General features: G+C 40.7%; 2 protein-coding genes across 25 annotated transcripts in view; one reads left to right on the top strand and one right to left on the bottom strand.

Moving 5' to 3' along the window:
• Positions 1 to 326: 326 nt before the first annotated feature.
• Pfn4 (profilin family, member 4) lies at positions 327 to 10,413 on the bottom strand. 3 transcript variants are annotated; one of them, XM_039112671.1, is made up of 5 exons: positions 10,257 to 10,394; positions 9,414 to 9,698; positions 5,099 to 5,236; positions 4,084 to 4,189; positions 788 to 938 (listed from the first exon to the last, which is right to left on the bottom strand). In XM_039112671.1, exons 2-5 carry the CDS (start codon positions 9,528 to 9,530, stop codon positions 910 to 912), a joined length of 390 nt encoding a protein of 129 aa, XP_038968599.1. In that variant the 5' UTR covers positions 9,531 to 9,698; positions 10,257 to 10,394; the 3' UTR covers positions 788 to 909. The 3 variants fall into 3 exon arrangements, with proteins under 3 accessions (NP_001009503.1, XP_038968599.1, XP_038968600.1); XM_039112672.1 differs by having other exon boundaries at positions 9,414 to 9,680; NM_001009503.2 differs by having other exon boundaries at positions 327 to 938; positions 9,414 to 10,413.
• Positions 10,414 to 10,656: 243 nt separating this feature from the next.
• Positions 10,657 to 27,087, top strand: part of Fam228b (family with sequence similarity 228, member B) — a 31,885-nt gene continuing 15,454 nt past the window's right edge. For 10 of the 22 annotated variants that reach the window (XR_592927.4, XR_010052045.1, XR_010052044.1 and 7 more), the window contains exons 1-7: positions 10,931 to 11,090; positions 11,175 to 11,297; positions 15,859 to 15,927; positions 16,677 to 16,868; positions 17,401 to 17,481; positions 25,660 to 25,747; positions 25,834 to 25,990. Coding sequence is in view for 9 of the 22 variants with exons in the window: in XM_008764566.4 (XP_008762788.2) it covers positions 11,052 to 11,090; positions 11,175 to 11,297; positions 15,859 to 15,927; positions 16,677 to 16,868; positions 17,401 to 17,481; positions 25,660 to 25,747; positions 25,834 to 25,990 (749 nt within the window). In the remaining 13 variants the exon portion in view is untranslated. Of the gene's footprint in view, positions 10,777 to 10,930; positions 11,091 to 11,164; positions 11,298 to 15,858; positions 15,928 to 16,676; positions 16,869 to 17,400; positions 17,482 to 18,281; positions 18,481 to 25,659; positions 25,748 to 25,833; positions 25,991 to 27,087 lie in introns of those variants that run through there. The other 12 variants (XR_010052049.1, XR_005505743.2, XR_005505744.2 and 9 more) reach the window with 5 other exon arrangements.

Raw genomic sequence — 27,087 nt, 5'->3', positions numbered from 1 at the left:
TGAAGACAGGCTTTCTCTCTCTTATTTTCCTGATCATCATGTAGCAGGTGGTCAACAGACCTGCTCAGAAAGGTTTCTCGGTAGCCATTCTGCCTTACTAAGACTTGGACTCAGAAGCAGTGAGGGAGGTGAAGTCAGAAGCCTCCAGAGTTTGGGAAGGTCGTTATAGTGATGAAGAGTATCAGATTCCTGAGGTTAAGACAGAGAGTGCCCGTCCAGTACTGATTAGTAGTTCATTATCGGGTGTCTTTATAGTGCGTGCTTCCCCACAGTCCCACATGCCTGCTAAGAACAAGAGGGCCACCACACATGCACTGTGGTCTATGTTTTAATAAAGGGGCACTGAATCAGGAACTCCCCTTCTTTGACAGAAAGCACTTAGCAGGTTTTTTCTACAGGCATTACTTTAAACTTAAGGAGGCACGAGACTGACATGGCCTAGGTGCAGAGTGGTTCTGGGAACTCATGAGATGGCTCAGTGGGTTTACTTGCCACCAAGCCTTATGGCCTGAGTTCCACTCCCATCACCCAGAAGAAGAGAAGTGACTCCCATGGCTGCCCTCTAACTTCGACGTGCACGCGGTTCACACATGAATGGCCAGGGCCTATGTTCTTGGCATATCTGGCAAGATGTATGGGGACTTGGAGGTAAGACTCTCAGTGGACTTGCCCTATGAAAAACCATAAATGCACTCAGGTGTCATGTCTGTGACCAATGCTTAAAGAAAAGGAACAAGCTGGTTAGGTCCTTCCAGCCAGAGAGGATGATCTGAAATCAGAAAACCTGTTCCCTTAACTCAGTCTTTGTTTTAATCTTCCACACTATTTTCAACCACAAAATATTTTTCTTAAGGATCTATACATTTTTTTCTAAAACAACGAAGTCGTCTTCACTAGTTATCTGATGTCTTAGTTTCCTTTTTTTCTTAGATACTCTCCTGAAAGAAAACACAGCACGTTAATAATTTATGAGCAGTGGACTACCATTGCAATACAGTTCATTCATTTTCCAATGAACCATGTTAGGTGACTACGATGTGTTGGCTCCATGCTATGCAGTGACACTACACGGATAATGGGAGAGTTAAAACACAGGTCTGTGTCTACTAGGAGAGACAGACATAAGCATTCCTCAATTCTATTTCATAGTTGTACAGATATTGATCATCTCTAGAGAATGATGGTTCTCCATGTGGAGAATAAAGGTGCACATAGCTATCCCCAGAGTGGATGGGGAGGGCTGAAGGAACAGTAGAACCTACTGCCTGGTCCTTATGACTGGGTTATACCTACATTTAAACTTGGTCAATAGCACTCCATTAAAAACATGTTAATAAGAAAAAATCGAAAGCTGTGCTTCATTCATCAAAAATTCTACTTGTTTTCTTAAGCCAACTGCTGTATATTACTCCATTGGCCTTCCTCTGCTGCAGTCATGACACATGCAAATGGTGGGAGAGCAGGCAAGAGTCAGGAGACTTAGTCGGGTGTGGTGGCACACTCCTGTAAGGCCAGCACTTGGGAGTTAGAAGCAGAGACATCACATCAAGTTCAAGGCCAGTCTAATCTGCATAGTGTTCTCGGCCAGTCAGGGCTACATAGCAAGGCTAGCTTTGTTTCAAAAAGCAAAAACAAATACAAAAGACCTTTAAAAACTTAACTTATGATAAGAATTACTGCTAGGCAAATTCAGTAAAATGAATTATATATCTCTATTCATCTATGTTATAAATCTGGCAGTAGGGTCTTAGATGATGTTCTTATGAAAATAAAGAAAATACCCAACCATGAAATATCTGCTTCTTTCCATGTAGATGTCAAAACACAGAGCCTGATTCCTCCTTACATGTGGATTCAGTTAAGATCTTGGCAACTTTCCCATTAAGGAACTAGGACATTTAGTTGTCTAGATTGACTCATAGGATGTTTAATAATTTCATACTAATTTTTGAAAACTGAAGTCCTAGAATTAGCAGATAACATTATACCAATCCATCTGACCCCCCCCCCCAAGTTGTTGTTGAAAAGTAAGCCTGCCTGACTTGTATGAGGAAGTGAAGCGTTATTCACCCCTTAACCTCTTTTCTTTTTTTTCTTTTCTTTCTTTCTTTCTTTCTTTTTTTTTTTTTTGTTCTTTTTTTCAGAGCTGGGGACCGAACCCAGGGCCTTGCGCTTCCTAGGTAAGCGCTCTACCACTGAGCTAAATCCCCAACCCCACCCCTTAACTTCTTAAAGCTGTCACTGAGGCATGCTGTTAGAATCTTCTGTAATACAAACAATTTTGAGACAGGGTCTCACCCTATAACTCTGGCTGCCTTGAAACTAGCTATGTAGATCAGTCTGGCCTTGAACTCACTGGGATTTGCTCATCTCTCTTGCTGAGTGCTGGGAATAAAGGTGTATGCTAGTACACCCAGAGAATAAAAAATAAATTAACCACCATGATTCTTTGTTTCTCAAAATTTCTCTAATAGTCACATAATTTTTGATAGAAACAAACATAGTTGTTTGACACAGCGTGTGCCTGTCTTCCCAGAATTTAGTGGGCTAAAGCGGGAGGACTGCAGGCTTGAGCCCAGTCGCCCAGTCTGGAGTACATAGCAAAACCCATCCTAGAAAAAAAGGGAGGGAAGAGGGATATAAAAAGGGAGAGAGAGAGAGAGAGGAGTGATGAAGGAAGCATAGTTTTTTGAGATACAAGCAGTTGGGTGGCAGCTTGGCCCATCCCTTAGGATCCAAACCCTTCTAACATTCCAGGTACTTTCCTACAACAGTGGGCTCTAACTGGCAGTGTCAGTTGTATTATTCTTTGGAGTCTTTTGTAGCCATGGAAGAGGAAAAGGAAGCCATAGAATCTTCATTATAACCAAGTCGGAACTTTCTGGTCTTCTCAATGGAATGAGCCTTGAGTCTGAGCCCATAGGCTTATTGACCACAGCTCAATGGCCTGTCTTCCTACTTTCATTATGAATGCTTTAATGAGATACAGTAGCTCAAATTATAGGCCTCTGCTGGTTTCTACTCCTACTCTGCTGAAACTGGGCCTCTTTTCTGGTACTTAATTTCTCACAGATGCATTTGGGGTTAGCTCACTAGATTCTGTTAGGTAGAAGTCATCCACTTGTGTTCATCAAAATCAGGTGCTGTGTTAGGTACCAGATGGGAGGATGATTAAGAAGGCATGTTGCCTTCTTGGTTCATAATCCAGATTCACAGAGATCTCTAACAGGAATAGCAATGGCAGTGTGGATAAAATACAGCACAGTGGAAGTCAGGGTCTGACTTGGACTTTCCATGATGTGCTAACCAGATGTGAGGAGCATGGACAGAACAGGAATGTATATTTGGCAGGTATGATGACATTCACAGAGGCATGGGAGGTAGAGGGTATGTCTTATGCAGCTTTGGTCTGAGATGGGTACATGATTGGACACCATAGTTATTTGCTGCAAAAATGAATGAATGAATAAATGAATGAATGAATGAATAGCTACTTTTCTTGCTAGAAGCCCCTCCTATTTCAAATGACTGTTTTGAGCAATTCTGCTGTCATTAGAAACTCAAAATAGATGTAAAATAAAACATAAAATGATTTGCTACTTAATTTAGACAAATTTAAACCAGGGAAGGGGACACTAACAAGATGGCTGCTTCTCTACTAGCAGCTTCTTCCTACACAGCGGGTCCCTAACACATACTTATTCGCTTTTTAACTTGCTTCCTCTCTGCACGCCTGCCCATCTCTCTTGCATAGCTTACTGATGTGGGGGTAGGAGTAGGGATAAACTAGATAACACAAACCAGGGTCCTCAGAGGAAGTCAGGGAGACTTCACCATGATACCATGCCAGGGAAGGAAGCAGCTGCATTGCAAAGGGATAGATCAAAGCTGACTCACTTAGAAGCAGAGACAAGACAGACTCTCACAGTGCCCTGACCCGTGGCAGCTGCATTTTCCATGGCTCCCCAGTGCTCAGAACTTTCCGTGGTTATGTAGGCTACCTCTAGATTCCCCAGGAAAATCTTCCTTTCTCCTCAGGCTAGTTTGAGTAGGGTCTCAAAGCTTAATGTGAAGCAAACTTACCCAGCTTCTCTGTGGCTTCCACGCAGACACTAGGATACATGCCTGCAGTGTAGGTTGCCACCAGAAGATACATGTGGGTCTTCACCACCACCACACCAGTGTTCTCCTAGATAAAGAAGAAAACAGAGCACTCTGCCTGTGGTCCTGACTGCAAGATCAGCGGTTACCCCCAGACACTTAAAAAACAGCAAACAAAAACCCTACTTTTTGACTTCTTTGTATTCATGTATTTCTGTTTTAATCTCCCACTCCTTTTTAGAAATTTAGTACTGTTTTCTGAAAGAAAGCTTCAGTTTTTTTTGTGCTAACATCAGGTGTATTGTGAAGAAAAGTTTCTGGAAAGAACTGTACACTGACAGATTAGAACTCCACAGTCCATGCAGAGGTTGGAGTGTTATAGGTTCAGAACCCAATAACTATGTATTCTGGGCTGATTTAGGCCCCTAACAAGTATCCTTTGCCCACCTCTGTGTCTGATATAGCAGCCTGGTGTCTAACAGAGGCACACACTTTTGCAATGTGTTTAAACACTCCCACATGACCCCAGCTTTACAGTATGCCTCTCCGTGTCTGTCTTCCTTCTCTCACTGCCCTCGTCAGGGTTTTGGGACCCAAGCTAAGCAGGTTGTGGTCCATGAAGGTTCAGAAAGAGATAGTTCAGTTCACAGATTCCAGAATAAGTATTTACAACAGCCAACATACCTTGCTGAGAATGCTTTCTTTTTCTTTACCTAATTTCAGTGCAGGACATCAGATCCAGAGCTCTGCACATGCTAGGCAAGCTCTCTACCCTTGAGGTCCATCCTCATCCACTCTATTTTCAGATACGTCTTCCTGTCACTGGGTTGCTATCTAAATGACTCAAGGAAGTAATGATCTTATTCCGTTTTGCAGAGAGCATCAGGAGGGGTAAAGAATATTGAAGTAAAATTATTAAGTTTTTTTTTTTTTTTTTTTTTTTTTTTTTTTTTTTTTTTTTTTTTTACCCATCTGTCTTCAAACCTTGGATACTTACCTTCTTAGCATAGAGAGAACAGTCATCTGCCCGGACACATTTGTAATCCTTTTCCCTGAAATACAACCCTTCCCTTCGGGTTAATAATGGGTTTTTGGCAAATCCATTCAAAAGTGTTCGAACATCACATGGCATTACCTGTAGAGGTTGAAATAGGCCAAGTCAGAAGAGCAGGACACTGGACATTTCCCCCCAAGGGCTGGGAATGGTTTTCACTTTTTCGTTTGTTTGCTTAGTGTTTGTTTTGTTGTTATGTTTTCGAGGCAGCGTTTTTTTCTGTGACGCCCTGGCTGTCCTGGAACTCACTCTGTAGAACAGGCTTGGTACAGGATATTTGAACCTGTTTCTAGTTGTGGTGTGACTCAGCCTTTAGCACGGACCTTTAATAGCTCTGGCTGGCAAAGCAATTCAGAGGTTGAGAGAAAAGCCAGATTGAATCAGTCAGCACGGAGAGGAGTTTGTGCCTGAACAGTTGAGTTTAGCCGGTCAGAGGTAAGAAAGAACAAGAGAGACTTATTCAGCAGAACGTCTGAGAGGCTGGGAACATTTCAGGCCTAGATTAGATTATAGGGAAGCTAGAAACTTCCAGGACTAGGCCCAGGTTAGCCAACGGAGGAAGTAAGCCTCCAAGACTTCAATCACAATGGGAGAATAAGTTACTTTTACACAGGCTGGCTTCAAACTCCCAGGAGATCCTCCTGCCTCTGCCTCCTGAGTGATTAAAGGTGCTTGCCACCACGGCCCAGCTTGGTTCGCATTTTGTGACGTGCCGCCATGACATGACTTGCATAAGACTGTGTTAGCCAACAGCCATACCTATCCTATCATGCATTCTCTACGGCTGCTCTTCCATGACGGTTACAGAATCACTGATGGTTATGGCTGTGTGGTCCAGAATCCTAAGGCACTGCTTATCAGAACAGTCCTTTTCATCGAAAAGTCATACCTTCAGGAAGAGGCTGTCAGAAAAGGATTCCAGTAGCAGCACATGGAACTACCTCGGGGACCCACAAGTGGGGTGGCATGAAACTGAAAAGTTATGTACAGCAGGGGAAACCTTCACTGAGCAAAGTGATGGACTAGGAAACAAAATAACCACCAGCCACACATGGGACAGTGATTGACACAGCAAAGGTACATAAAGAACTTCAAATCTCAGAACACCAACACCCCCAAATCACCCAGTCACCCAACCAACCATTCAACTGAGTAAGTGATTCCTGAGAGAGATACAGAAGATTTAGCTATCAGAGAGATGCAAGTTAAAAACTGCTTTGAGCCTGGCAGTGGTGCTTAATGTCTTTAATTTCAGCATTAAGGAGGCAGAGGCAGATGGATCTTTATGAGTTCGAGGCCAGCCTGGTTTATAAAGTGAGTCCTAGGACAGCTAGGAATACACAGAGAAACCATCTTGATACCACCCCCCTCCAACCCGGCCCCCCAAAACAAATCTGAAATGAGAACTCTGAGGGGCTAAAAAGATGGCTCAGTACTTGAAAGCACTTGTACTCTTCCAAAGGTCAGGAGTTGAGTTCCCACTGTCCATGTCAGGTGGTTCATTAACTGCCTAGGACTCCAGCTCCAGAGGTTTTGAAGCCCTTTATATACACACATACACATAAATGAAAATAATAGTTCTGGAGAGATGTCTCAGTGGTTAAGAATACTTGTTGCTCACGGGGGAGGATCTAGATTCAGTTCCCAGTACCTCTTTGTTGGCTTACAGTTCTAGGGGATACAAACCTTCTGAATTCTGAAGACACAAGGCAGGCATGTGGCACACATAGATAAGTATAGTTAAAACATTCATACACAAAATAGGAATTAGAAAAAAATCTCCTGCTTTGAGACCATCATATACCAGTCAGAATAAATATCAAGAAAACAACAACAAAAAAATGAGGGCAGGGGTGTAGCTAACAGACGGAGTATTTGTTTAGCATGCCAAAGCTCTGGGCTTGGTCCTCAGCACTGCATAAACCAGGTTCTCCATGAGTATAGTCTTAGCACTTGGGAGGTGGAGGTAGGAGGTATCTTGGATACCTAACAAGTTGCAGACTGTCCTCAAGTATATGAAAATATAAAATAAAAATAGAAAATAAAGCAGAAGACAAATGACAACAAGAGCTGGCAAGGCCATGAGTAAAGAGAGGAGGAACTCAATTCACTGCTGCCATGGAGGCAAACTTATGCGGTCACTATGGTAATCTGCACAGAAGTTCCCAAAGCTGCACCTAGAACTACTATGTGACCTAGCTATACCACTCTTGGGTACATATAACTGAAGGACTCTGAATCAACAAAACCAACCTGTTAGCAGAGGCAGGCACATGTAGGTGTTTACTGCTGTAGTTCCCACAACAGCTGGGAAATGGAACCTACCTAGACACCTGTCACTAGATCAATGGATAAAGAAACTGAGTACACATACACAATGCAATTTTATATAGCCATAAAGAAATTGAAGTGGCTGGAAATGGTGCAACATGCCTTTAATCCTAGCACTTGGGAAGTAGCGGCAGGCAGATCTCTGAGAGTTTGAGGCCAGCCTGGTCTACATAATGAGACCCTGTTTCAGGGGGAAAAAGAAAAGAAAAAGAAAGTCATGACATTTGTAGGAAAAAAATCATTGTGTTAAGGGTTAATAAACCAGACTTGGAAAGAAAATTACCACATTTTCTTTTATATATGAAACCTAGATTTAAAATTGTGTGGATGAGGCTGGAGAGATGGTTTTCAGCATGTAAGATCACTTGTTGCTTTTGCAGAGAGCCCAGGTTCAGTTCCCACTGCCCACCCACTGTCTAGTTCTAGAGATCTGAAGCCCTCTTTTGTCCTCTGTGGGCACTGCATGCACATGGTGCCTGAACGTACATGCAGACAAAATACCCATATACATCAAACAAATCTTTACAGTTATGTGTATGTATACATTTACTTACGGCAAACTATCATAAGAGGGGAGGAAGATCTCTTAAGGAAACAGGATAATGGAATGCACATAAGAAGACAGAGGGGGGTTGGGGATTTAGCTCAGTGGTAGAGCGTTTGCCTAGCAAGCGCAAGGCCCTGGGTTCGGTCCCCAACTCCGAAAAAAAGAAAAAGAAAAAAAAAAAAAAGAAGACAGAGGAATTAAGGGAGGAAGAGAACCAGCTGAAGCAGGAGCAGGTAAATAGAAGGGCCTTGGGGATGGGAATGAATCAAAACAAGGTATAATGTCATACAGCAGCAGGCTGCGCTTTACCCCAAGTTACTCTATATTTTGTAAAACAGTGGTTTTTCAGTGTGCCTTGCTCTGAGAGACTCCATTTTGAAGATGGAGGATGACTTCCCACTGGATGGACACATGAACAAGAGCAGGTCTATCCAGAACCACTCACTCAACACAGACTGAAAAATAACTTATTTCTGGGACTAGAGAGAATGCTGAAACAGTAGAGGCATATGGACATATTAAAATTATATCAGAAAAACCAGGTCCAAGAAATTACCATATATAACAGAGCAAAGAATGGGAGTGTCTCCCTCACCTGACTCCATAAAGAAGCAGAAGCCTGGGGCTGGGGATTTAGCTCAGTGGTAGAGCGCTTACCTAGGAAGCGCAAGGCCCTGGGTTCGGTCCCCAGCTCCGAAAAAAAGAACCAAAAAAAAAAAAAAAAAAAAAAAAGAAGCAGAAGCCTAGCACTGAGATGGTTTTGGTTCCTACTGACCTGGACCTCTCTCGTCTGTCTATCAATCTGTCTGGAACCATCTTGGCCCCTTTGTTCCTGGAGTTGGTTTCAACTCTGCAGCCTCACTCTCGAACTTGTGATCTGAAGGAGCCTAAGTCATCACTGCAGCTTCTCCAGATTCTTTCCTGAAGCTCTGGTTCTGATAATTTACTAGTAAATATAATCAAAATATCTACTGATATTTCTACTAACTGACCTGTTTTTCAGGACTTCTGAAAACTCTTGACCTCTGCTGTGGCTTCATAACACTTTATTGCCATTCTGTAATTGTGTATGTGTGTGTATGTGTGTGCGTGTGTGTGTGTGTGTGTGATCCAAGAATTGTTATTAGTAATTAAGATAGAGGAATAAAAGAGTCTGTGTTTACCCCACACAGGAAAGGAGGCATACGTATGAAACTGATGCCACAGAAACTATTGTACCTTGTGAATTTATCATTACTCAATAAATTCTGACATTGTTGGAACACGTTCGGATTTTTTACATAGCTTACAACACACACATGAAGATGACATATGAAAAAATCAACACTTTGTATGCTAACCTAAAAAATATTAAAAAAAAAAAAGCTTTCCCCCTCTTACACTAAATCCTGGTGATGTCACACACAGGGTCTTTTCTTGGAGTTTGATGAGGGCTGCACCGTCCACATGCTTCGTCCCCAGTAGGGTATCTAACAGTAAGTTTTGCAAGTGACTCATGCTTCCTCAGCTCTGAACAGGAAACAGTAGTTGAAGAGTCCACGAGTGAGAATTCAAGTGCTTCTGACGCTTCAGTTTTATTTTCAGTGTGTGTCCTTTAAAATGTTGGACGAGTGAAAATGGTGGTCCATCATCCAGTGTTCACCAATACTCAGAGGGAAAGAAAAACTATTATAGAAAAATCAGAATTCACAGAGTGGCTTATAGAGTTTGAAAAAAAAAATCAGAGCCTCAATATTTTTAGCTATTTAATAATGATTTATCTGAGATTTAAAAACAAAAAGTCCATGCCTATTACTTTGGGTACTCTAAGGACAGGAAGGTCACAAGTTCAAGGCCAGAGAGACCCTGTCTTAAAAAAAATAAAGATCTGAGAATAATTTTTGGCGGTAGAGCTGGGTATGTAAAATCCTCCACTCAGTTCTCAGCCCCGCAAAAATGAACAAACAAATAAATAAAAGTAAAATAAAGTAAAAACAAAAAAAAGCAACCAGTTATCCACAAAATTTCAAAACCACTTAAGGTGCACCAATGACTTAAAAAAGGTAATTTTTTCATTCCTCCTCCTTGGCCAGCATCAACGCTGTAGACAAGACACTGGTCAGCAAACCTGAGCTCTAAGACCGCCTTGGAAGCTCTTTGGAGCTACATTTCCTGCTCATGGGCTGCCATCTTGGACGGCCCTCATAGGGTCAACTGCCACAAACACTCGTTCACCGCAGGTACCTAGTAAGGCGAACGACTCTCCTGCCGCTCCCTTCTGAGAACTGATTGATGGGAGGCCGGTAGCCTAACTGAATCTAAAGTCGGGGAGGCCGGGAACTAAACACCGGGTACCAGGGCTACAGAGAAGGCGAGGCTCCGCCAGGGGCAGGCGAAGCACCGATCTGGAAAGCTGATTGGCTGTGACAGCTGCCTGTTAGCGCGAGACAGGTACACAGCCTCTTTCTCGATCTGCGGCCGGCCAGGGCTTGAGGGCCGCCCTCCTCCGTGCTGTTCTACGAGGTGTGCACGCGTTCTTGGCTTCCCCTGTAGCCGAGGGCCGCGTGGGGGCCGCGTCCAGGAGACAGAGTCCCGAACGTCCGCGCGTTCCAAAGCCACGGTCTCGAGCTGAGGCCAGCCGCGGGCTCACTGCGGTGCAGAGAGCCGAAGGGTCTGCCGGCCGCCAGAGGGGGCTGAAGGGCCTGTGGAAGCCCGCGCACGCGGTCTGTGTCAGAGGCCTGCGAATCAGGACTGGGTACTCCTGGTGAGCGGGCCTCGTGCCCTAGATGCATCTTGGGCGCAGACCCACAAGACCCCCTCTCCCTCACATGCAGGGCCTCGGGAGGGCTTTTGGATCTCTCGGAGCTTGAAGGCCTGGATTTTGTCCCAGCTTCCCTTCTTGCAAGAGTTCATTTGTCAGTAGCTTGAAACTCTGAACAGCCATGTCATATCAAACCTACACAACTGCTGGCAGCTAGAGTCCTAGTCAGGAGGGTTTCAAGAGAGGCCTGTTTGAAGCCAACTGGAAGGGAAACATGGATGGCCAGTTTTCGAAGACTCGTCCCATGCATTCCCAAGGTCATGTGTTGTTGACTATTAAACAGAAGAGACAATCATTGTGATTTTTAATTACAAAATAAATGATGTTTTAGCTTTCTTTAGGGACTCTGTGACTTGCTGTCCATAATGAAAAACAGGAACCCAGATGATACGGTAACTGACACGTTTCCCAAGCTCAAGAGCTCCAAAGAATGGTTGGAACCACAGTCGCTTTCTTTTATGGAGGTATAGTTGTATGGCTGCCGAGTTTCTTGTTTACAGAGGTCCTTGTACAAAGTTTCGGCGTCTTCTATTTTACCATATTGGATAGAGCCTATCCCCTTCGCTCTACTAACTTTGTTATTTAGCGACTTTGCTCTTTATTTAAGAGCTAGAAATAGGATCATAAACCATTGATTATAAATTTTAACAATATTAGCAAAGCTGTTCAAAACCTACTAAAACGAGTTTTATTCGGATATAATTAGTATGAAATAAATACATACACTTGAAAATCATGATTTGATAAATTTTAACATTTATATGCTCCTGAAGCCATTTTTATGCATCAAGATAACCAATATATTAAGTATTTCTATAGTTTTCTCATCGAGTTCTATTGGGGTACCCCCTCACAATTCCCTTATTTCCTGTAACCATTCTGTTGTCATGGTTTTGCTTATTTATATGCAATGAAAACTCAGGCATTCTTTTTTGTTTCGTTTTGTTTTTTGTTTGTTTTGATTTGTTTGTTTGAGACAGAGTTTCCTTGAGTAATCCTTGTAGTCCTGGAACCTAATCTGTAGACCAGGCTGGTCTGAAAATCAGAGATCTGCCTGCCTCTGCCTCCAGAGTGCTGGGATTAGAATCCTGTGCCACTATGCCTGGCTCCAATGTATTCTTTTATAATTTGGTTTCTTTCACTTAAAATTATTTTTTTGAAGTTCACCCATGCTGTTATATGTATCAATATATTCTAGTCTTGTTTTTTTCTTTTTAAACAACTGCTATTCTATTCAATGGTTCTATCCCAATCTGTCCATTGTATTGATGAACAATTTGGTTGTTTCCATTTTGTACCTATTACATTTGTGTCATTGTGTAGACATGTTTTCATTTTCCTTGGGTAACATTTAGTTGTGGAATGACTGGTTATACAGTAAATTAAGTTAACTTTTTATGGAGCTGCCAATTAATAATGAAGATTTTTTTTTTATTTTGTTTTCAATTGTTGGGCATTTTTTCAAGCCTTCTTTGCAATTTATATATCTCTTTGGTGATGTTTGTTCAAATATTTCTTTTTAAAATTAGGTTCTTTATTATTGAGATTTTAATATTGAGATATAATTCATAAACCATACCAATCGCTTCTTTAAAGTCTATGATTCATTAGCCTTTTCAGCCTGTTCATAAGGATATATAATTTCTACCACTTTCTTAATTCTATTGTGTTTTCATCGTTCCTGAAAAGCAACTATATTCATTGACAGTCACTCTTCTTTCTTTGCCTCCTAGTTATTGGTAACAGTAATCTATTTCTAACTCTGTGGATTCGCATATTCTGGGCATTTATATGGATGAGTCATATGTAATATATGACCCTTTGTGACTGGCTTCTTTCACGTGGAATAATACTTTCAAGTTTCATCCATGTTTTACCATGTATTACTTCCTGGTCTTCTAAATTATACATTACATGTGCACAGGTGTTTGTGCAGGCCAGAAGGAGGTGTTAGGTTCCCTGGAGCTGGGGTGCTTTTAAGCTACCTGATGTGTATGCTGGGAACTGAACTTCCTCCTGGAAGAGCAGCAGGCACCCGTCTAGTCCCTGCTCCATCCTGTTTATGATGAAATCCTGCACAGTGCTTGGCTACCACATGCTATTTCATCAGTGGCTTCACGTTTGGATTGTCTCCTAGTGTCTTGTTATGAACATTGTTCCCAGGAACATTTGTGTTTAACTTTCTGTTTGAACATGTTTCCAGTAAGTTCTCTCGTAACATAGGCTTGGACTCGCTGGGTCAAATACATAACTTTTTGGGAAACCAGCAAAGACATTCCCCACAGCAACTACCATTTCATTATATATTCCCAGCAATATATGATGGACCTAATTTCTCCACTACTTGGAATTTATTGAATTTCTTGTATCTGTTGGCTTACAGTTTCCAAAATGCCCTTCCTCTCTCAGGTATTATTTCCTTCCCTCCCTTAGCACCCTCACTTTTGTCTCTCTGAAAATGTCTCTGTGTGTCTCTGATGTCCTCAAATTCTAGGCCCCCTGCCTTAGCCTTCTTGGGGCATGTGCTTGGTTTTCAGGCACATGTCACTAAGCCTGGGTCTGAAGTGAATTATTCCTCATGCTATTCTTTCACATCTACTGATTCTTGTTTATGTCATCTCCAAACTTCTGATAAACTCACTGAAATTTGTTTCTTTTTAAGACTTAAGAACTGAATTTTCCCACTGGTTCTTTTCTTGCTTCTGTTTGTTTGCTGGGTCTGTCCATTCATTGTTAGCATATTTTGGCTAGGACCTTTTTCCTTTGGCTAGGACCTCACTGTATTCCATAGCCTGGTCCTCAATTCTTTGTTTTCCTGTAGCAGCCTTCTGAGTACCTGGAATAACTGGAATTAGGGCTTGTGTATGAGGCTGTACTCCCAAAGTCTTTATCTTTTGGTTACAATACATGGACCATCCCAGATTCTGCTGATTTTTTCCCTCAAGTATGAATTTACCTTTTCCTCTATGTCTAGTGATTTTAGATTCAATTTTAGACATTATGAATGATGCAGTATAGAGGACCTGGCTTCTTTTATGTCATATAAAATATTGAATTTACCAGGTAGTTGACTTTGCTGAGTTCAGGCTCTAAAGTTTGTCTGTCAGTTAGCAGCAGGTGAAACTACTTTTCTTAAGTTTTGGTTGGATTGCATAAAGCCCTGTCCACAGACAGTTCAAGTACTTCAGTGGGAGAGCATTTGCTTAGCATAAATAAGACTTAATCTCCACTACTGTTAGGGAAAAAAGTTTTCCATACTTGCCATGAACTTTGCTTTCTAATTCCTCAACCAGTGAGATATCATGTGTGTGAGTTTTAGCTTCTTACATTAGCTCTGGTTGAAACTAGTCTGGAGATGGAGCCTTTCAGTCATTTTCTATTTTCAGATTGCTGAATATATATGTGTACACACACACATACATATATGTATACATATACACATACACATTATTACTATTTTGGTCTGGAGCTAGAACAGTAATCAACTACCAGTCTTACTTGAGGACAGCAGTCTTGTCAAAATCAGCAACTCTCTGTGCAAAAGAAGGAAAGAAAATACATTGTGAAGTCAAGGGCAGTGGTTCACACCTGTAATCCTTGCACTTAGGAGATGCGGCAGGAGGATCACAAGTCTGAGACTCCTGAGCAAGTCTTAGGACATGTTAGAATACATAGCCAGATCCCGTTCTCTCAAAAATACTGACACACATTTGAGTTTGAATCGTGGTCCAGTGGGTGTTGGGGTCACTTCTTTAATCCCAGCTCTCAGGAGGCAAAGGCAGGTGGATCTCTGTGAGTTTGAGGACAGCCTTCGGTACACAGTGAGTTCCAGGCAGGGTTATATATTGAGATCCTGTCTCAAAATCAAACAACAAAACTCCATTAGACCCACACAAAAATACATACATTTACTAGGTGATTATAAGGTCTTCATGAATGATAAATGTGTTTATTCATTTATTATATTTATGTCCCTACTGCCTTTGAGAAAAAAAATGTTTCAGTCTACTAAGCAACTGGTCAATTGTTATGGAAAATTAGTTACAGGAACATAATAAGATGGACTGGGTTGGGGGCTGGGGATTTAGCTCAGTGGTAGAGCGCTTACCTAGGAAGCGCAAGGCCCTGGGTTCGGTCCCCAGCAGCGAAAAAAAGAACCAAAAAAAAAAAAAAAAAAAAAAAAAAAAGATGGACTGGGTTGGTGGCACAGGTCTGTACTCCCAGCACTTGGGAGACTAAGACAAGGAATGGATTGACACTAGTTTGAGGTCAGCTGGGCTAATTATCAAGTCCTGGCCAGCCTGGGCTACATTATAAGATCCTGGCTCAAAACAATGTAAGAAGACTTTGTATTTCAATACACTGTTCTTAAATTTTATAAAGATCTAGCAATATTTTTTATAATACTTTCACATTTCATATAATTTTGCAGATAAAAATTAATTCATGGTTTATTTTATCCATAATCCTTACATTTCAGCTCTTAAAAAGTAATTTCAAAACCAAATTAACAGGCAAATTTAGCATCAAAAAGTAAGAAGGGGAGCATGAAATGGAATGCACTCACCATCCTAAGACCTTGTGCTGTTATATCTCGGTGTTTTTTCTAGGTATAGCTTTGCCTAAGGTGGTAATAAGCTGGCATAGCCTTATATTAAATGTGCATCTAGATTAGTCTGTTTCTTTGATTAAGATGCCTGTGCATACCTGTCCTAGCCCAGGAAGGTGAAAACATTTCATCAGGTATGGGGAAAGGCAGTTCTAACTATGACATGGCTCTGGGAAAGTCATTTGACTGTTCTTGGACTGAAAATATCTGTGAGATGAATTATTTCTGACCTTTGAATGAGCTGTAACCAAAAGTGGAAAGATCAAAGTAGTATTTGAAAAAGTGCTTAGTGATACAGAAAATTGGATTTACAGAGAATACTTCAGCGATATGCCTGTCACATAAAGATATAATATGCACAGATAATGCTAATGATCTTTCAAGATTTGACTTTTGGACTAATTCTTTTCTTGTAGGCTTTAGCTAAAGAAGATACTGATGCAGCTGTACAATCAATTTTATATAGAGAAAATTACATAATGAAGGTAAGAATTGGCTACAAAATGCATCTTAGCTATTTTTGCTGTTTTCAATGTAGTATTTACTAAAGAAATTTGAGTAAAGTTCAAAGTTCTAGATAATATAGAAAACAGAACTAAAAGCATTCGTTAGCAGCTGGGATTAAGTGGAGGGCATCTCTGAGGGTTGCTAGTGATTGCCAGTCTCCTGTGGGGACACCCTTCAGCACTTCACAGGCAGGCAGAACTGCACACATACATACATGCACATCACACATGCACGCACATAAAATAATTTTTCCAGGATAACTTCACTTGCAGTGTATACTTTATTGCTTATTTTATCTCTCTTCCCAATATATGGTATATTTAATTTATTGCATTTAAATAAAACTTTTATTTTTTTATGATTATAGATGTGTATATATGTATTATGTGTTTGTGCAGACACACATGCCACAGCACACATGTGGAAGTCAGAGGACAACTTTGTAGAATTTGTTCTCTTCTTCACCTTTCATGGGTTCTGGGGTTCACATTCAGGTTGCCAGGATTGAGTGACAAGTGTCCTTACCTGCTGAAGCCCTGATATTTGATTGCCAGGAAGGGTGAGCATGTTGCCTTCATTGTCCATGTGCCAAATGGTGAAGGTTAAAGGGTTGAATGAACGGGCAATCCTTGGGAATCATTTAGGCTTATAAAGTTTGAATCTTACACAACTTTAGGATATAAAAGCTTCAGGAAGATATGTTTGTCTTTCTGTTACTGTTTACCAGGAACTAGATAAGTATTTACATCATTATGACTTCTTAAACACAAGAAGAAAAGAGATGTTGTATAAAAAATGGGTTGAACGTGTGGCAGATCCTCTCCAGAAGAAAATTATAGAAAAAGTTGGTTCACATAAGAACATTAAAAAGAGGAGACGTCAAGAATTGGACAATTTTTTGAAACATTCAAATAAGAAGGTACTAAGAGATCATTTTATACTTTTTATACTGGCTTAAAAGTCAAGGTTATCTTTGTTCACTTCCTCTTTAGTTATCCAAATAGTCTGCCTCTTTCTCTTCTATTTATATGCGATCTATACTCTGATGTAGATAGTTTATTCTTTTTTTTTTTAGTTTATTCTTTTAAAAATTAAATTGTATGTATTTATTCATGTACCTCCATGCGTGCGTGCATATGTTCATGAGCTCGCAAGGAAGTAAGAGTCTCTTTCTGTTGTGTTAGTTTTGGGATTGAACTGAGTTCTTCAGTGTGGTGGTGAAGGACTTTGCCCACTGAGCCATCTTCTTCATGAAGGGATGATAGTGGTGCTGTTTGGTATTTGTACCTAGGTCTGGAGCAGTGAGGGACAGGGGCTGGAGCTCAATGACCCAGCTTTGTCCCTGATAACTGAGGGGCAACAGGTTCAAACTGGTTAACTTCTGAGTTCTGATATCCTCAGTATTAATTGTGTACCTCTTTCTTATGTGTGGCTTTATTTCCTCTTCGTAGGGAAATGCATTTATAGAGCATTATGATCCAAAAGAATATGACCCTTTTTATATGAGCAAAGAGGACCCCAATTTTCTGAAGGTAGGCAGGTTTCTTTTTTCTTACTTTCTATTAATCATTCCATTTGTTTACATCTCAAATGATATCCCACTTCCCAGTTACCCCTCCACCAGCCCCCCATCCCACATCTGCCCTCCCCCCTCCCCTTTGCCTGTATGCGAGTGCTCCCCAACCCTCCCGCACTCTCCAGCATCCCCCTATGCTGGGGCATCAAGCCTCCCTGGGACCAAGGGCCTCCCATTGCTGTTGGGCAAAGGTAGGCAGGTTTCTTAACTGTGACAGTATGTGTCTGGTTATTCTGAGCAGCCTTAACATATGCACTGCCTTGTAGTGACTTACGAAAGTTTAGTAGCATTGTGAGAGTGCTTTCCTATCTTCATATATTACAGAGGAACAAATAACTCAAAAGCCAAAATGAGTTAGTCTCCAGAAAATAGGAAAATTCTGTGTAATAACTGAATAATAGCAAACGTTTAAACATTCTCAAAAACTTTAAACCTTGTTACAACAGTAATGCATTCTTTTGTTTATTTGTGTTTTGAGAGAGGGTCACTCTATGTAGTGTTGGCTGTCCTGGAACTCATTATGTAGACTAGGCTGGCCTCATAGAGGTCCACCAGCCTCTGACTCCCTCGTGTTTGGATTAAAAGCATGTACTACTACATTCTTATAACAAATGAGAAAACTGATTTTAAAAAAAATACTAAAATTTGTATTACCCTAAACTAATTCATTGTATTTTTATAAACCTTTCTGGGTTTGTTTGTTTGTTTATTTATTCGATGTTAACCAAATGTTTGCTTTTCTTTCTGTATATTAAGCATATGTTAGGGGTATAGCACTGAGCTATACCCCTAGCCCTACGGTTTCTTAAATTCATCTCTACTGCTGCTGGGTAAGGTAATTCAAGATGAGGCAGTACAGCACAGATAGGTCATTTGTGAAAGTCATCCATCTGTGAATAGCAGAGCTTACATGAGTCTCTAGTCATTTACCACACCTTGCTATGCTCTTATAAATGTAAGTATTGCTCTTACAAATGATTTTATGATACTTATCTCTGTAGCTAGGTTTTATTTTTCCTTCATGCAAGTTTCTAGAAGTAGAATTAAGTTCATATTACCAAACTGTCTACACGATAGGGTATATATACTGAAACTATTGTCCATTTTTTATATTTTACTAATAGTGGATATTATAAAAAAAGAAACCTCCCAATGAAACTATCTTGGGTCATAAGACACTTTTAATCTTCTGGTATTTTTACAATGTCCCCCCCCCCCCCGTTTTCCTCTGAATTTGTGTGTGTGTGTGTGTGTGTGTGTGTGTGTGTATGTGTGTGTGTGTTTGTGCTATAAACTCTATTTAAATAGGTGAAAATTAGAGTTTAGAGTCTTAAACATATCAACTAGTAACTAACATAAAGGTGGGACTGTGATTTGAAAATGGAGTTGTTGATACTCTACTAGTCCATTTTGCCTGATATAACAAAATACTTTGGACTAGATAATTTATAAACAAAAACAGTTATTGCCCATAATTCTGAGTGCTGCTGTGGTAGCTTAGACAAGAGTGGACTCCACAGACATGTATTTGAGTACTTGGTCCTCAGTTGGTGGAACTGTTTGGGAAGGATTAGGAGGCGTGGCCTTGTTGGAGGAGGTGTGTCACTGGCTCATATGTTTCAGTACTTGGTCTCTAGCTGGTGGAACTGTTTGGGAAGGATTAGGAGGTGTGGCCGTGTTGGAGGAGATGTGTCACTGGGTGGGCTGGAAGTTTCAAAAAAAAAATTCAGTACTGTTCTCAGTGTGCTCTCTGCTTTGTGGCTGTGGATTAAGATGTGAGCTCTCAGTGGCTGCTCTCACCACGTACCTCTGTGCCTTTAATCTGCCATCATAAAGTCTTAACCCTCTGGAACTGTATGCCTAGTTAAATTCTTTTGTAACTTGCTTTGGTCATGGGGTTTAACACATCAATAGAAAAGTAACCAAGAAAGCAAAGAAGTTGAGGACATCAACACACTCAGTGTCTCATGGAGACCAGTGTTTAAGGATGGCAATTTCTTTATGTCTTTAAGTGGTGTAAGAACAAACGAACCCTCTTTCAGGAGGGTTCCACCCATTTGACCTAATCATGTCCTGAGAGTCCTCCTCTTTCTGATGTTGCATTGGTGGTTAGTCATCAACATGTAAATTAAGGGAGGGACACAGACATTCACACTCTCGTTTAAACTGAATTCCACGTTTCCTTTGTAAAGTAATCTGAATCCTTGGGATTTTAGCAGCTGTTCTTAGATTGAGCTCTGTGGATACGGGGACCAGCTGTTTCCATGAGTGCTAAGTGTTTGCCTTTCCATTGTGATGAATGTGTACTCATGGGATCCAAAGCCATGGCAGGAAACTGTTCCCACACAAGATGTGTCGCATTACCAAATTCAGCTTATAAGAAGTATGTTGTCATAGGTAGTAAACATGAATGTCGTTTCACTTAACATCCTTGGAAGGGCAGCTAAATTTTTCATATGTGCAAATTACAGTTTTGTTTCTTTTTTTTACATTTTGAAGCAACTGTAGTATATGGTCAGCTGAATCGTTACTCTCTTGCATTTAAAAATAGACAAAAGTAGGTATTATAGTTTGTCATGTTATTTGGAAATCCTTAATGAAGTGGCTAATTGGAGTTCATTAACATGCATTAGCTCACACACTTATCACTTTCTGAAGGTTATGTTATTATTATTGTGTGTATATGGGTAGGTCTGACACGCATATATCATGGTGTGTGGGGAGCTAAGAGGACAAGTTTGGCAATGAATTTTCTCCTTCCATGGGAGGACTCTAGGGAGCAGACTCAGGACCATCAGTTTTGTGTGGCAAGCAGTATTACTCCTGAGCTGTTTTGCTGGCCTCACCACTGTTTAAAGGGAACACTTAAAATCCACTTTCAGCAATTTTAAATAATATAGACCATTAATATTAACTGTACTCACCATATTTCACAATCAGTTTTTATTTTTCATGTCTTTTAAAGTTTATTTCCCTGTGTGTACATGTTCGGTATTAGGGCTATATCTGCATGTGAGTGCCCACAGAAGCCAGGAAAATGTATTGGATCCTTTGAAACTGGAGTTACAGGCTGTTATCTGCCTAACATGAGAACTGGGATCTGAACTTAGAACTTCTGGAGGGGCAATCAATATGTGCTCTTAACTACTGCTAAACCAATGTTCTACCTCTGTCCCCCCTTTTTGAGATAGGGCCTCACTGTATACTTTGATTGGCTGTCCTGAAGGTCACTATGTAGACCAGGCTGACCTTGGATTCACAGAGATCTATCTGTCTCTGTCTGCAGTATCATGTTCAGGACTGTCTGAAAAAAAATTTATGGTTGCATTCAAGTAATTTATTGATGCAGTTTTTATATGGGTGTGGTTGTGCTTTCCTATAATTGTAACTCCTTGGGCTAACCATGAGAATGATTCCCAAGTTAAAGCCTGACCTGGGCAGCATACAGACACCTTGAAAGAAAAAGAGGACTAGGCTGACTCCGCTGGTAAAAATGTATGCTGCTCAAACATTAGATACCCAAGTCCAGTTTGTAGCATTCATATAAAAAGCTGGACATGAAGATGTGCACTCCCAGGAGTCAAGACAGATCTTTGGGGTTCACTGGTCAGTCAGTCTAGTTTAATCAGTGAGCCTCAAGTCCCTAAGAGAGACCTGGTATCCAAAAGCAAGGTGGATGGCTCCTGAGGAATGACACTCAAGGGTGGCCTCTGGCTTCCACATGCATTTGTGTGCATCTCTACACCCACCCATACAATTTTTAAAAATTATAAACAAAAAGGATGTAGTTCAGTGGTAGAACATTTGCTGAGCATGTGTAAGGCCCCGGGTCGAATACCCACCGTTACACAGATGCCTTTTCTTCATGCTGTCAAGGATGTTTTTCATTTTGAGAGGCATTTTATTAGAACTAATGTGAATCTCCATACATCCAAATCAGGGAGAAATCTAATATTAATTCAGTCCAACATATAGAAATTCAATATGCAGAAGTCTCTTGCCTATCTTTTGTAGTAGATCCTAAGAAGAGCCTCAAAGCCTTCTAACTCTTGATAGGGACAGATTTTTTTTTTAATTTTTTAAAATTTATTTTTACATCCAGATTTTATTCCCCTCCTGGTCTACCCCCAACTGTTCTACATCCCCCAACCCCTTGTTTCCACAAGGATGTCCCCACCCCACCCACCACCAGACCTTTAAACTTCCTGGGGCCTCCAGTCTCTTGAGAGCTAGGTGCATCTTCTGTGACTGAACCCAGTCCTCTGCCATATATATGTTGGGGCACTCATCTCAGCTGGGGTAGTGCCTGGTTGGATGATCCAGCGTCTGAGGGACCTCGGGGGTCCAGTTTGAGACGCTGGTCCTCTTCAGGGTTGTCCTCCTCCTCAGCTTCCCCCATCTCTCCCCTAATCCAACCAGAGGGGGCAGATTTAAGATCACGTTTGTCATCCTTGTAACCCTGTGATGCTCCAATTCTGGCCATGTTTGTGGGCTTAGCATTGTTACCCCCTGCCTTCAAGCCCAGGCCCTTGCTCAGGTTCTCCCAAAGCCTCAAATGAGAGAACTCAGGGAAAACTCCCCTGGGACTGGGTTTCTGCTGTCCTCCTCTGTGCTCTCTATGCATGAACTATCTCCTTCAAGACCTGCACTGGAGTTGCTCAGTACATGAGGACATCAATGTTCTTATTTTCAGTTCTGGTTTGTTAAGTAGAGCTCTCCATTGTTACCCATCTTCCCACCTTGGCACCCTTGTACAGGAAATGGCTTCTCTTACTCCTAGTAGTAGGGTTGCTGATGGCCCAGAGTCAGCCTACACCAATCAGAAGGAATTTGTCTTCTTTCCTGGCTTGGGAAGGACCTGACTTTAGGAGTGAAGAGGATTGCTTCCTCCTTTCACACCTTGTATCTAATAAATACAAGGATATCCCCACCCCACTGTGCTCAAGAATTGTTCAACTTAGGGATGGGCATGTAGCCATATTCCTGTAATCCCAGCAGTCAGAAAGCTGAAGCAGGACGATTTCAAGTCCAAAACTGCCGTGGGCTACATCTCAAAAAACAAAACAAAACAACAAAATGGGGCTGGAGGGATGCCTAGGTGTTTAAGAGCACTTGTACTTTCAGAGGACCCAGGTTTGATTCCCACACCAGGTGGTTTATAACTGCCTATAACTCCAACTCCAGGGGATTGAATGCTTTCTTGTAGGGACTCACACACACGACACATGTACACAGACACACATATGCATAAATAAAAATAAATCAGAGAAGAATATTTTATTAAATCATCTCCTTTAGCATAGCAATCCATTGTAATATTTGATAAATGAAAGCACATAGAAGAGACTTCTGCTGTGTGGTGAAATGAAGTATGGCTGCTAGATTGAGAGCAGAACAGGCTAGCTTTTTCTTTTTCTGAGACAGCATTTTTATCTGAAAGAATGGTTTACAAACCATGGTTATTAAATTTCAGCTGGTTGATAGACATTTTCTGGAAAAGGAATGAAGTGATGTTAATAGCGTTCACTACTAGTGACAAGATGTGACTTTCCAACAGACATTTGACTTTTGGAAGACTCACAGTTGCTACCATGCATCTAAATAGTGCTGACTACCTAGACTGTGCTGGCTAGTCAGGCAGTGCTATTAGTGAGTGTGAGCCTTGGTGTTATACAATGAGATCTGTAAGCTCTTGGAAGACCTCATATGTCCCAGACCACATGCCTCCCAGATAACTGATTCATTCTGCTTTAAAGTGGTACACAGAGAAAAGATGCATTCTAAATGTTTTCTGGTGTGGCTTTAGATTCCATATCATGGCTAACATATCGGAAACTGGGGATGGAGAGAGGGCTCAGTGGTTAAGAGCACTGGTTGCAAGTATGCTCTCAGAGAACTTTCCTTAGCATATACCTGGCAGCTCACAATTGTCTATAACTCCAGTTCCAGGGAATCTGATGCCCTCTTTCACCCTTTGTAGGCACCAGGTAAGTACATATGGACACATATGCAGGCAGAACACCCATACACATAAAATAAAATAAAAACAAGCAAAAAGGAAACAATCATTTGGTAACTTTGAATAAAGTGTCAAATAAAAAAATTCACACTGGGCCCTGAGGTGGATCTGCAGATAAAACTGCTTGCCACACAAGCCTGATGACCTTCTTTCCTTCCCCGTAAGTCACAATGGAAGATCACCACACCATTCCTTAAAGTTGACTTCTGACCTCCATATGTGTACTCACAAAATACAAACACACAGTTTTTAAAAAGAGTATCTGCAGTGACGTGAGAAGGCTGTTAATGCTGTTTTCCTAATATGCATGCTATGTGCATTTTTCACCTTCTTCACCTACAACAAATCAAGGCAGATTAGATGCAGAAACAAGCTAAAAACTAACTTTTATTTTAAGCAAGATATTAAAGTTACAAAAATATAAAACAGTACTACTTAAGTTTTTGTTTTGGAAAATACAAATTTTAAATAAAAGATATTTTAAATATGATAAAATTATTTTTAATTAAGAGATTTTTAGTTTTCATATATTATATGTATGTATGTATATATACGTATGTATATCCAACATCAACATACCTAAGTGATACAGACACAAGTTCGTTGGAGCTGTCAACAACTCTTTTTGGTTTGTTTCTTACATATGGAATGCAGAGGTTTGGCATGGTGTCACACACTTGAATTCCAGGTCAACCTGGGCTACGTGAGTCCCTGTTCCAACTAGACCAAACAGACAAGTGAAATGTTACATGATTTTGTGTGCCCTCCTTACACAGGGGCCATGCTAATATTGTTCCAGTAGTAATATGTCTTCTGATAAAGTGAGCATTGTAAGTCTTAAAAGTTGTTCAAGAATTATAAGGTTTCAGTATTTTTAACGGGGTTCTGTGATCCACAAGTTAAAAACTTAGTCATTATTATGTATTCCAAAGTGTAAAACTTCAGTAGAAATAGGGACATGTGACATAGTTGCTGGTTAAACTTATGATTGTTGTTACTTTATTTAAAGTTTAAAAACATGTCTTCATTCGTCAAAAGTCAGATGCAGATAATAAGGACACTAGCACTGCTTTTGTTCCTGCACAGCGAGTTACTGTAGAAGGCAGTGCACTCATGCACACTGAGTAAGTCTGAGCAGTTATGGTCTGTGTTACAGTTACTCAAGAAAACGAGTCTAATCATTACTGGAAGGGCAGACAGGTAACTTTTCACAGGAGCAGGCTAGTCCATGACTATGACAGGTTCCGAACGCTGTTGTCTCCTGTTGAGTTTTTATTTTAGTAATGTTGGCCAGCAAAAGACATTTTGTCCTTTAATGATTTACAGATAATCTGGATTTTGAATATCATGTTAAGTTTTATATAATTATTATGTTTCTGGTTGTGTATTAGGATGTAGATGACCATATAGATATATATTTCCATGTATTAAAGGAAAGCAAATATTTAAATTTAGGGATATATGATAATGACAACAGAGTGTTTGAAGACTAAACTCAAACTTTGAAATAAAAGCTAATCCTGCCTTGGGTGGAGTGGATAGTTTAGTTGGTAAAGTGCCTGCCTACACAAGCATCGGAGCTAGGTGTGGTCTCCTAATACCCTGTGAAGGACTGACGCCACAGCATAAACCTGTAACCCATTACTGGTGAAGCAGCCAGACGGAGCCTGGAGCTCACTGGCCAGCCAGCCTAACAGTGGTCTTCAGGTTCAGTGAGAAGCTCTGTCACAAGAAGTAATGCAGGGAGTGACAGAGGACAGCATCTGACATCCACCTCTGGATGGTGTAAACCATACACATGTGTGCATGTGTATCTGCATACACATACATACATACATACATACATACATACTACATAATCCACATTAACATAAATACATGTATAATACTCCCCTACCTCAGGACAAACACAGCTAACCTTCCTCTTTGGCTATATGACCTCATCAGAGAAGTGTCAGAGTGCCCTCATCTCTTTTAATGTATTAAATACATATAAATGGTGTATAGTTTATAGGTCCTGTATTCATAGCTTCTAAGCACATATGGGTGCTTATGTTGGATCAGATGTTAGTACTCAGACTGCAGCCCCATCCTCAAAAAATCCTTCTTTTGTAGGTTGTCTTGCCACCATTTCGTGACCCTTTGAAAAAAGCCCAGTATGACAAGGATGATGAAAAAAGAACTCTTCTGCAGTGTGAGACTGGTACTGAATTCTTACGTGGTTCCTTGCCCACAGGCAGTGACAGTTGTACTTAAGCACACTGATTTAGGTCACTAATTTTTTTGCAGGCAAAATCTATACAATGAAAGAATTTAAAGAGATCGAGAAGGCCCAGTTGCATTCCAGATTCCCAAGTATTTCTAATTCAAGGCAAAGTATGACTCCAAACAAATGGCTTAAAGTGCCCATGAGTTATATAGAAAGTGAATTTTGTAAAAGGAGCAGGTAATAATTGACCTAATAGAAAGTGTGATCTTCTTAGACATTCAAAATTCTTTCTTGAGATAGTGCTATATTTCAGTAATGGTTCTTTTTTAAATAAAGTCTGTTGTGATTCATCGCTCCTCTGTATGTGGTATTTTTCTTGGTACTCTTGAGAGTCTCCAGCTTTGGTTTTTATCAGACAGACTCTGAGGTATCTAAGCTTGTTACTTTTCCTCTTAGAGTCCTCTGACATTTTCGTTTTTTTAAAGACAACTTTTTTTTTTTTTCCAGAGCTGGGAGTCGAACCCAGGGCCTTGCGCCTGCTAGGCAAGCGCTCTACCGCTGAGCTAAATCCCCAACCCTGACATTTTCGTTTTTGTCCTTATATATAGTTCATTAATTTGTGGGGGGACCTAGACCACTATCACTTTAAAGGTTTCTTAGGTACCATTCTGTCTGCTTTTAACTCCCACAAGTCTTATGTTTGTGGCTGTGGATAATGTCCTCAGTTCTGTAAGTCTTGTGATATTGGTTGACTTTGCCTTTTCTCTTCATGTTTTGGTTAGATGATTTCTACTGAGCTGTCTGCAAGTCCACTGAGTGTCCTTGTGTGCTGTCTACTGATGAACCGGCAAACATACCGACCGTAGCATCACGATATTTGGCATTTCCATTAGATTTTTCATAGTTTTTACCTTTTCTGAAATTCTTCAAACATTGGTGCACACTGTTCACTTTTTTTCAGATTATTCAGATTTTTTTCAAAAGCCATACTAATCATAGTAACTTTAAATTTCTAATCAACATTAGGATTATTTCTGAATTTGGTTCAGTCTGGTTCTGTTGATTGCTTTATGTCTTCACTAGGCATTTTATTTTACTTACTTTGCATGGCCAATGATTTTATAATTTAAAATTTGTATTTATATGGACATTTTGCCTGCACGTCTGTTTATATATCTGGTGTATGCCTGGTATACTGGGCATTGAACCTAGGTCCTCTGGGAGAATAGCCACTGCGCTTAACTCTCCATCCCAGCGGTTTTTGTTTGTTTGTTTGTTTTGTTTTGTTTGTCTGTTTGCTTTTTGAGAGTTTCCCACTATTCCCTAGGCTGGCC

The sequence above is a fragment of the Rattus norvegicus genome, chromosome 6, assembly GCF_036323735.1.
Source record: "Rattus norvegicus strain BN/NHsdMcwi chromosome 6, GRCr8, whole genome shotgun sequence".
In the NCBI taxonomy this organism is placed as follows: Eukaryota; Metazoa; Chordata; class Mammalia; order Rodentia; family Muridae; genus Rattus; species Rattus norvegicus.
This window is presented reverse-complemented; position numbering and strand designations above follow the sequence as displayed.

What these genes read in the sequence shown, in the direction of transcription:
- Pfn4 (NM_001009503.2), bottom strand. Translation starts at nt 9,530, where the DNA reads ATGAGTCACTTGCAAAACTTACTGTTAGATACCCTACTGGGGACGAAG. An exon ending in GTTCTCTCTATGCTAAGAAG is followed by an intron (nt 4,190 to 5,098) that starts GTAAGTATCCAA and finishes TTCTTTATCTAG; the next exon opens with GAGAACACTGGTGTGGTGGT. An exon ending in GGAAGCCACAGAGAAGCTGG is followed by an intron (nt 939 to 4,083) that starts GTAAGTTTGCTT and finishes GTTTTCTTTCAG; the next exon opens with GAGAGTATCTAAGAAAAAAA.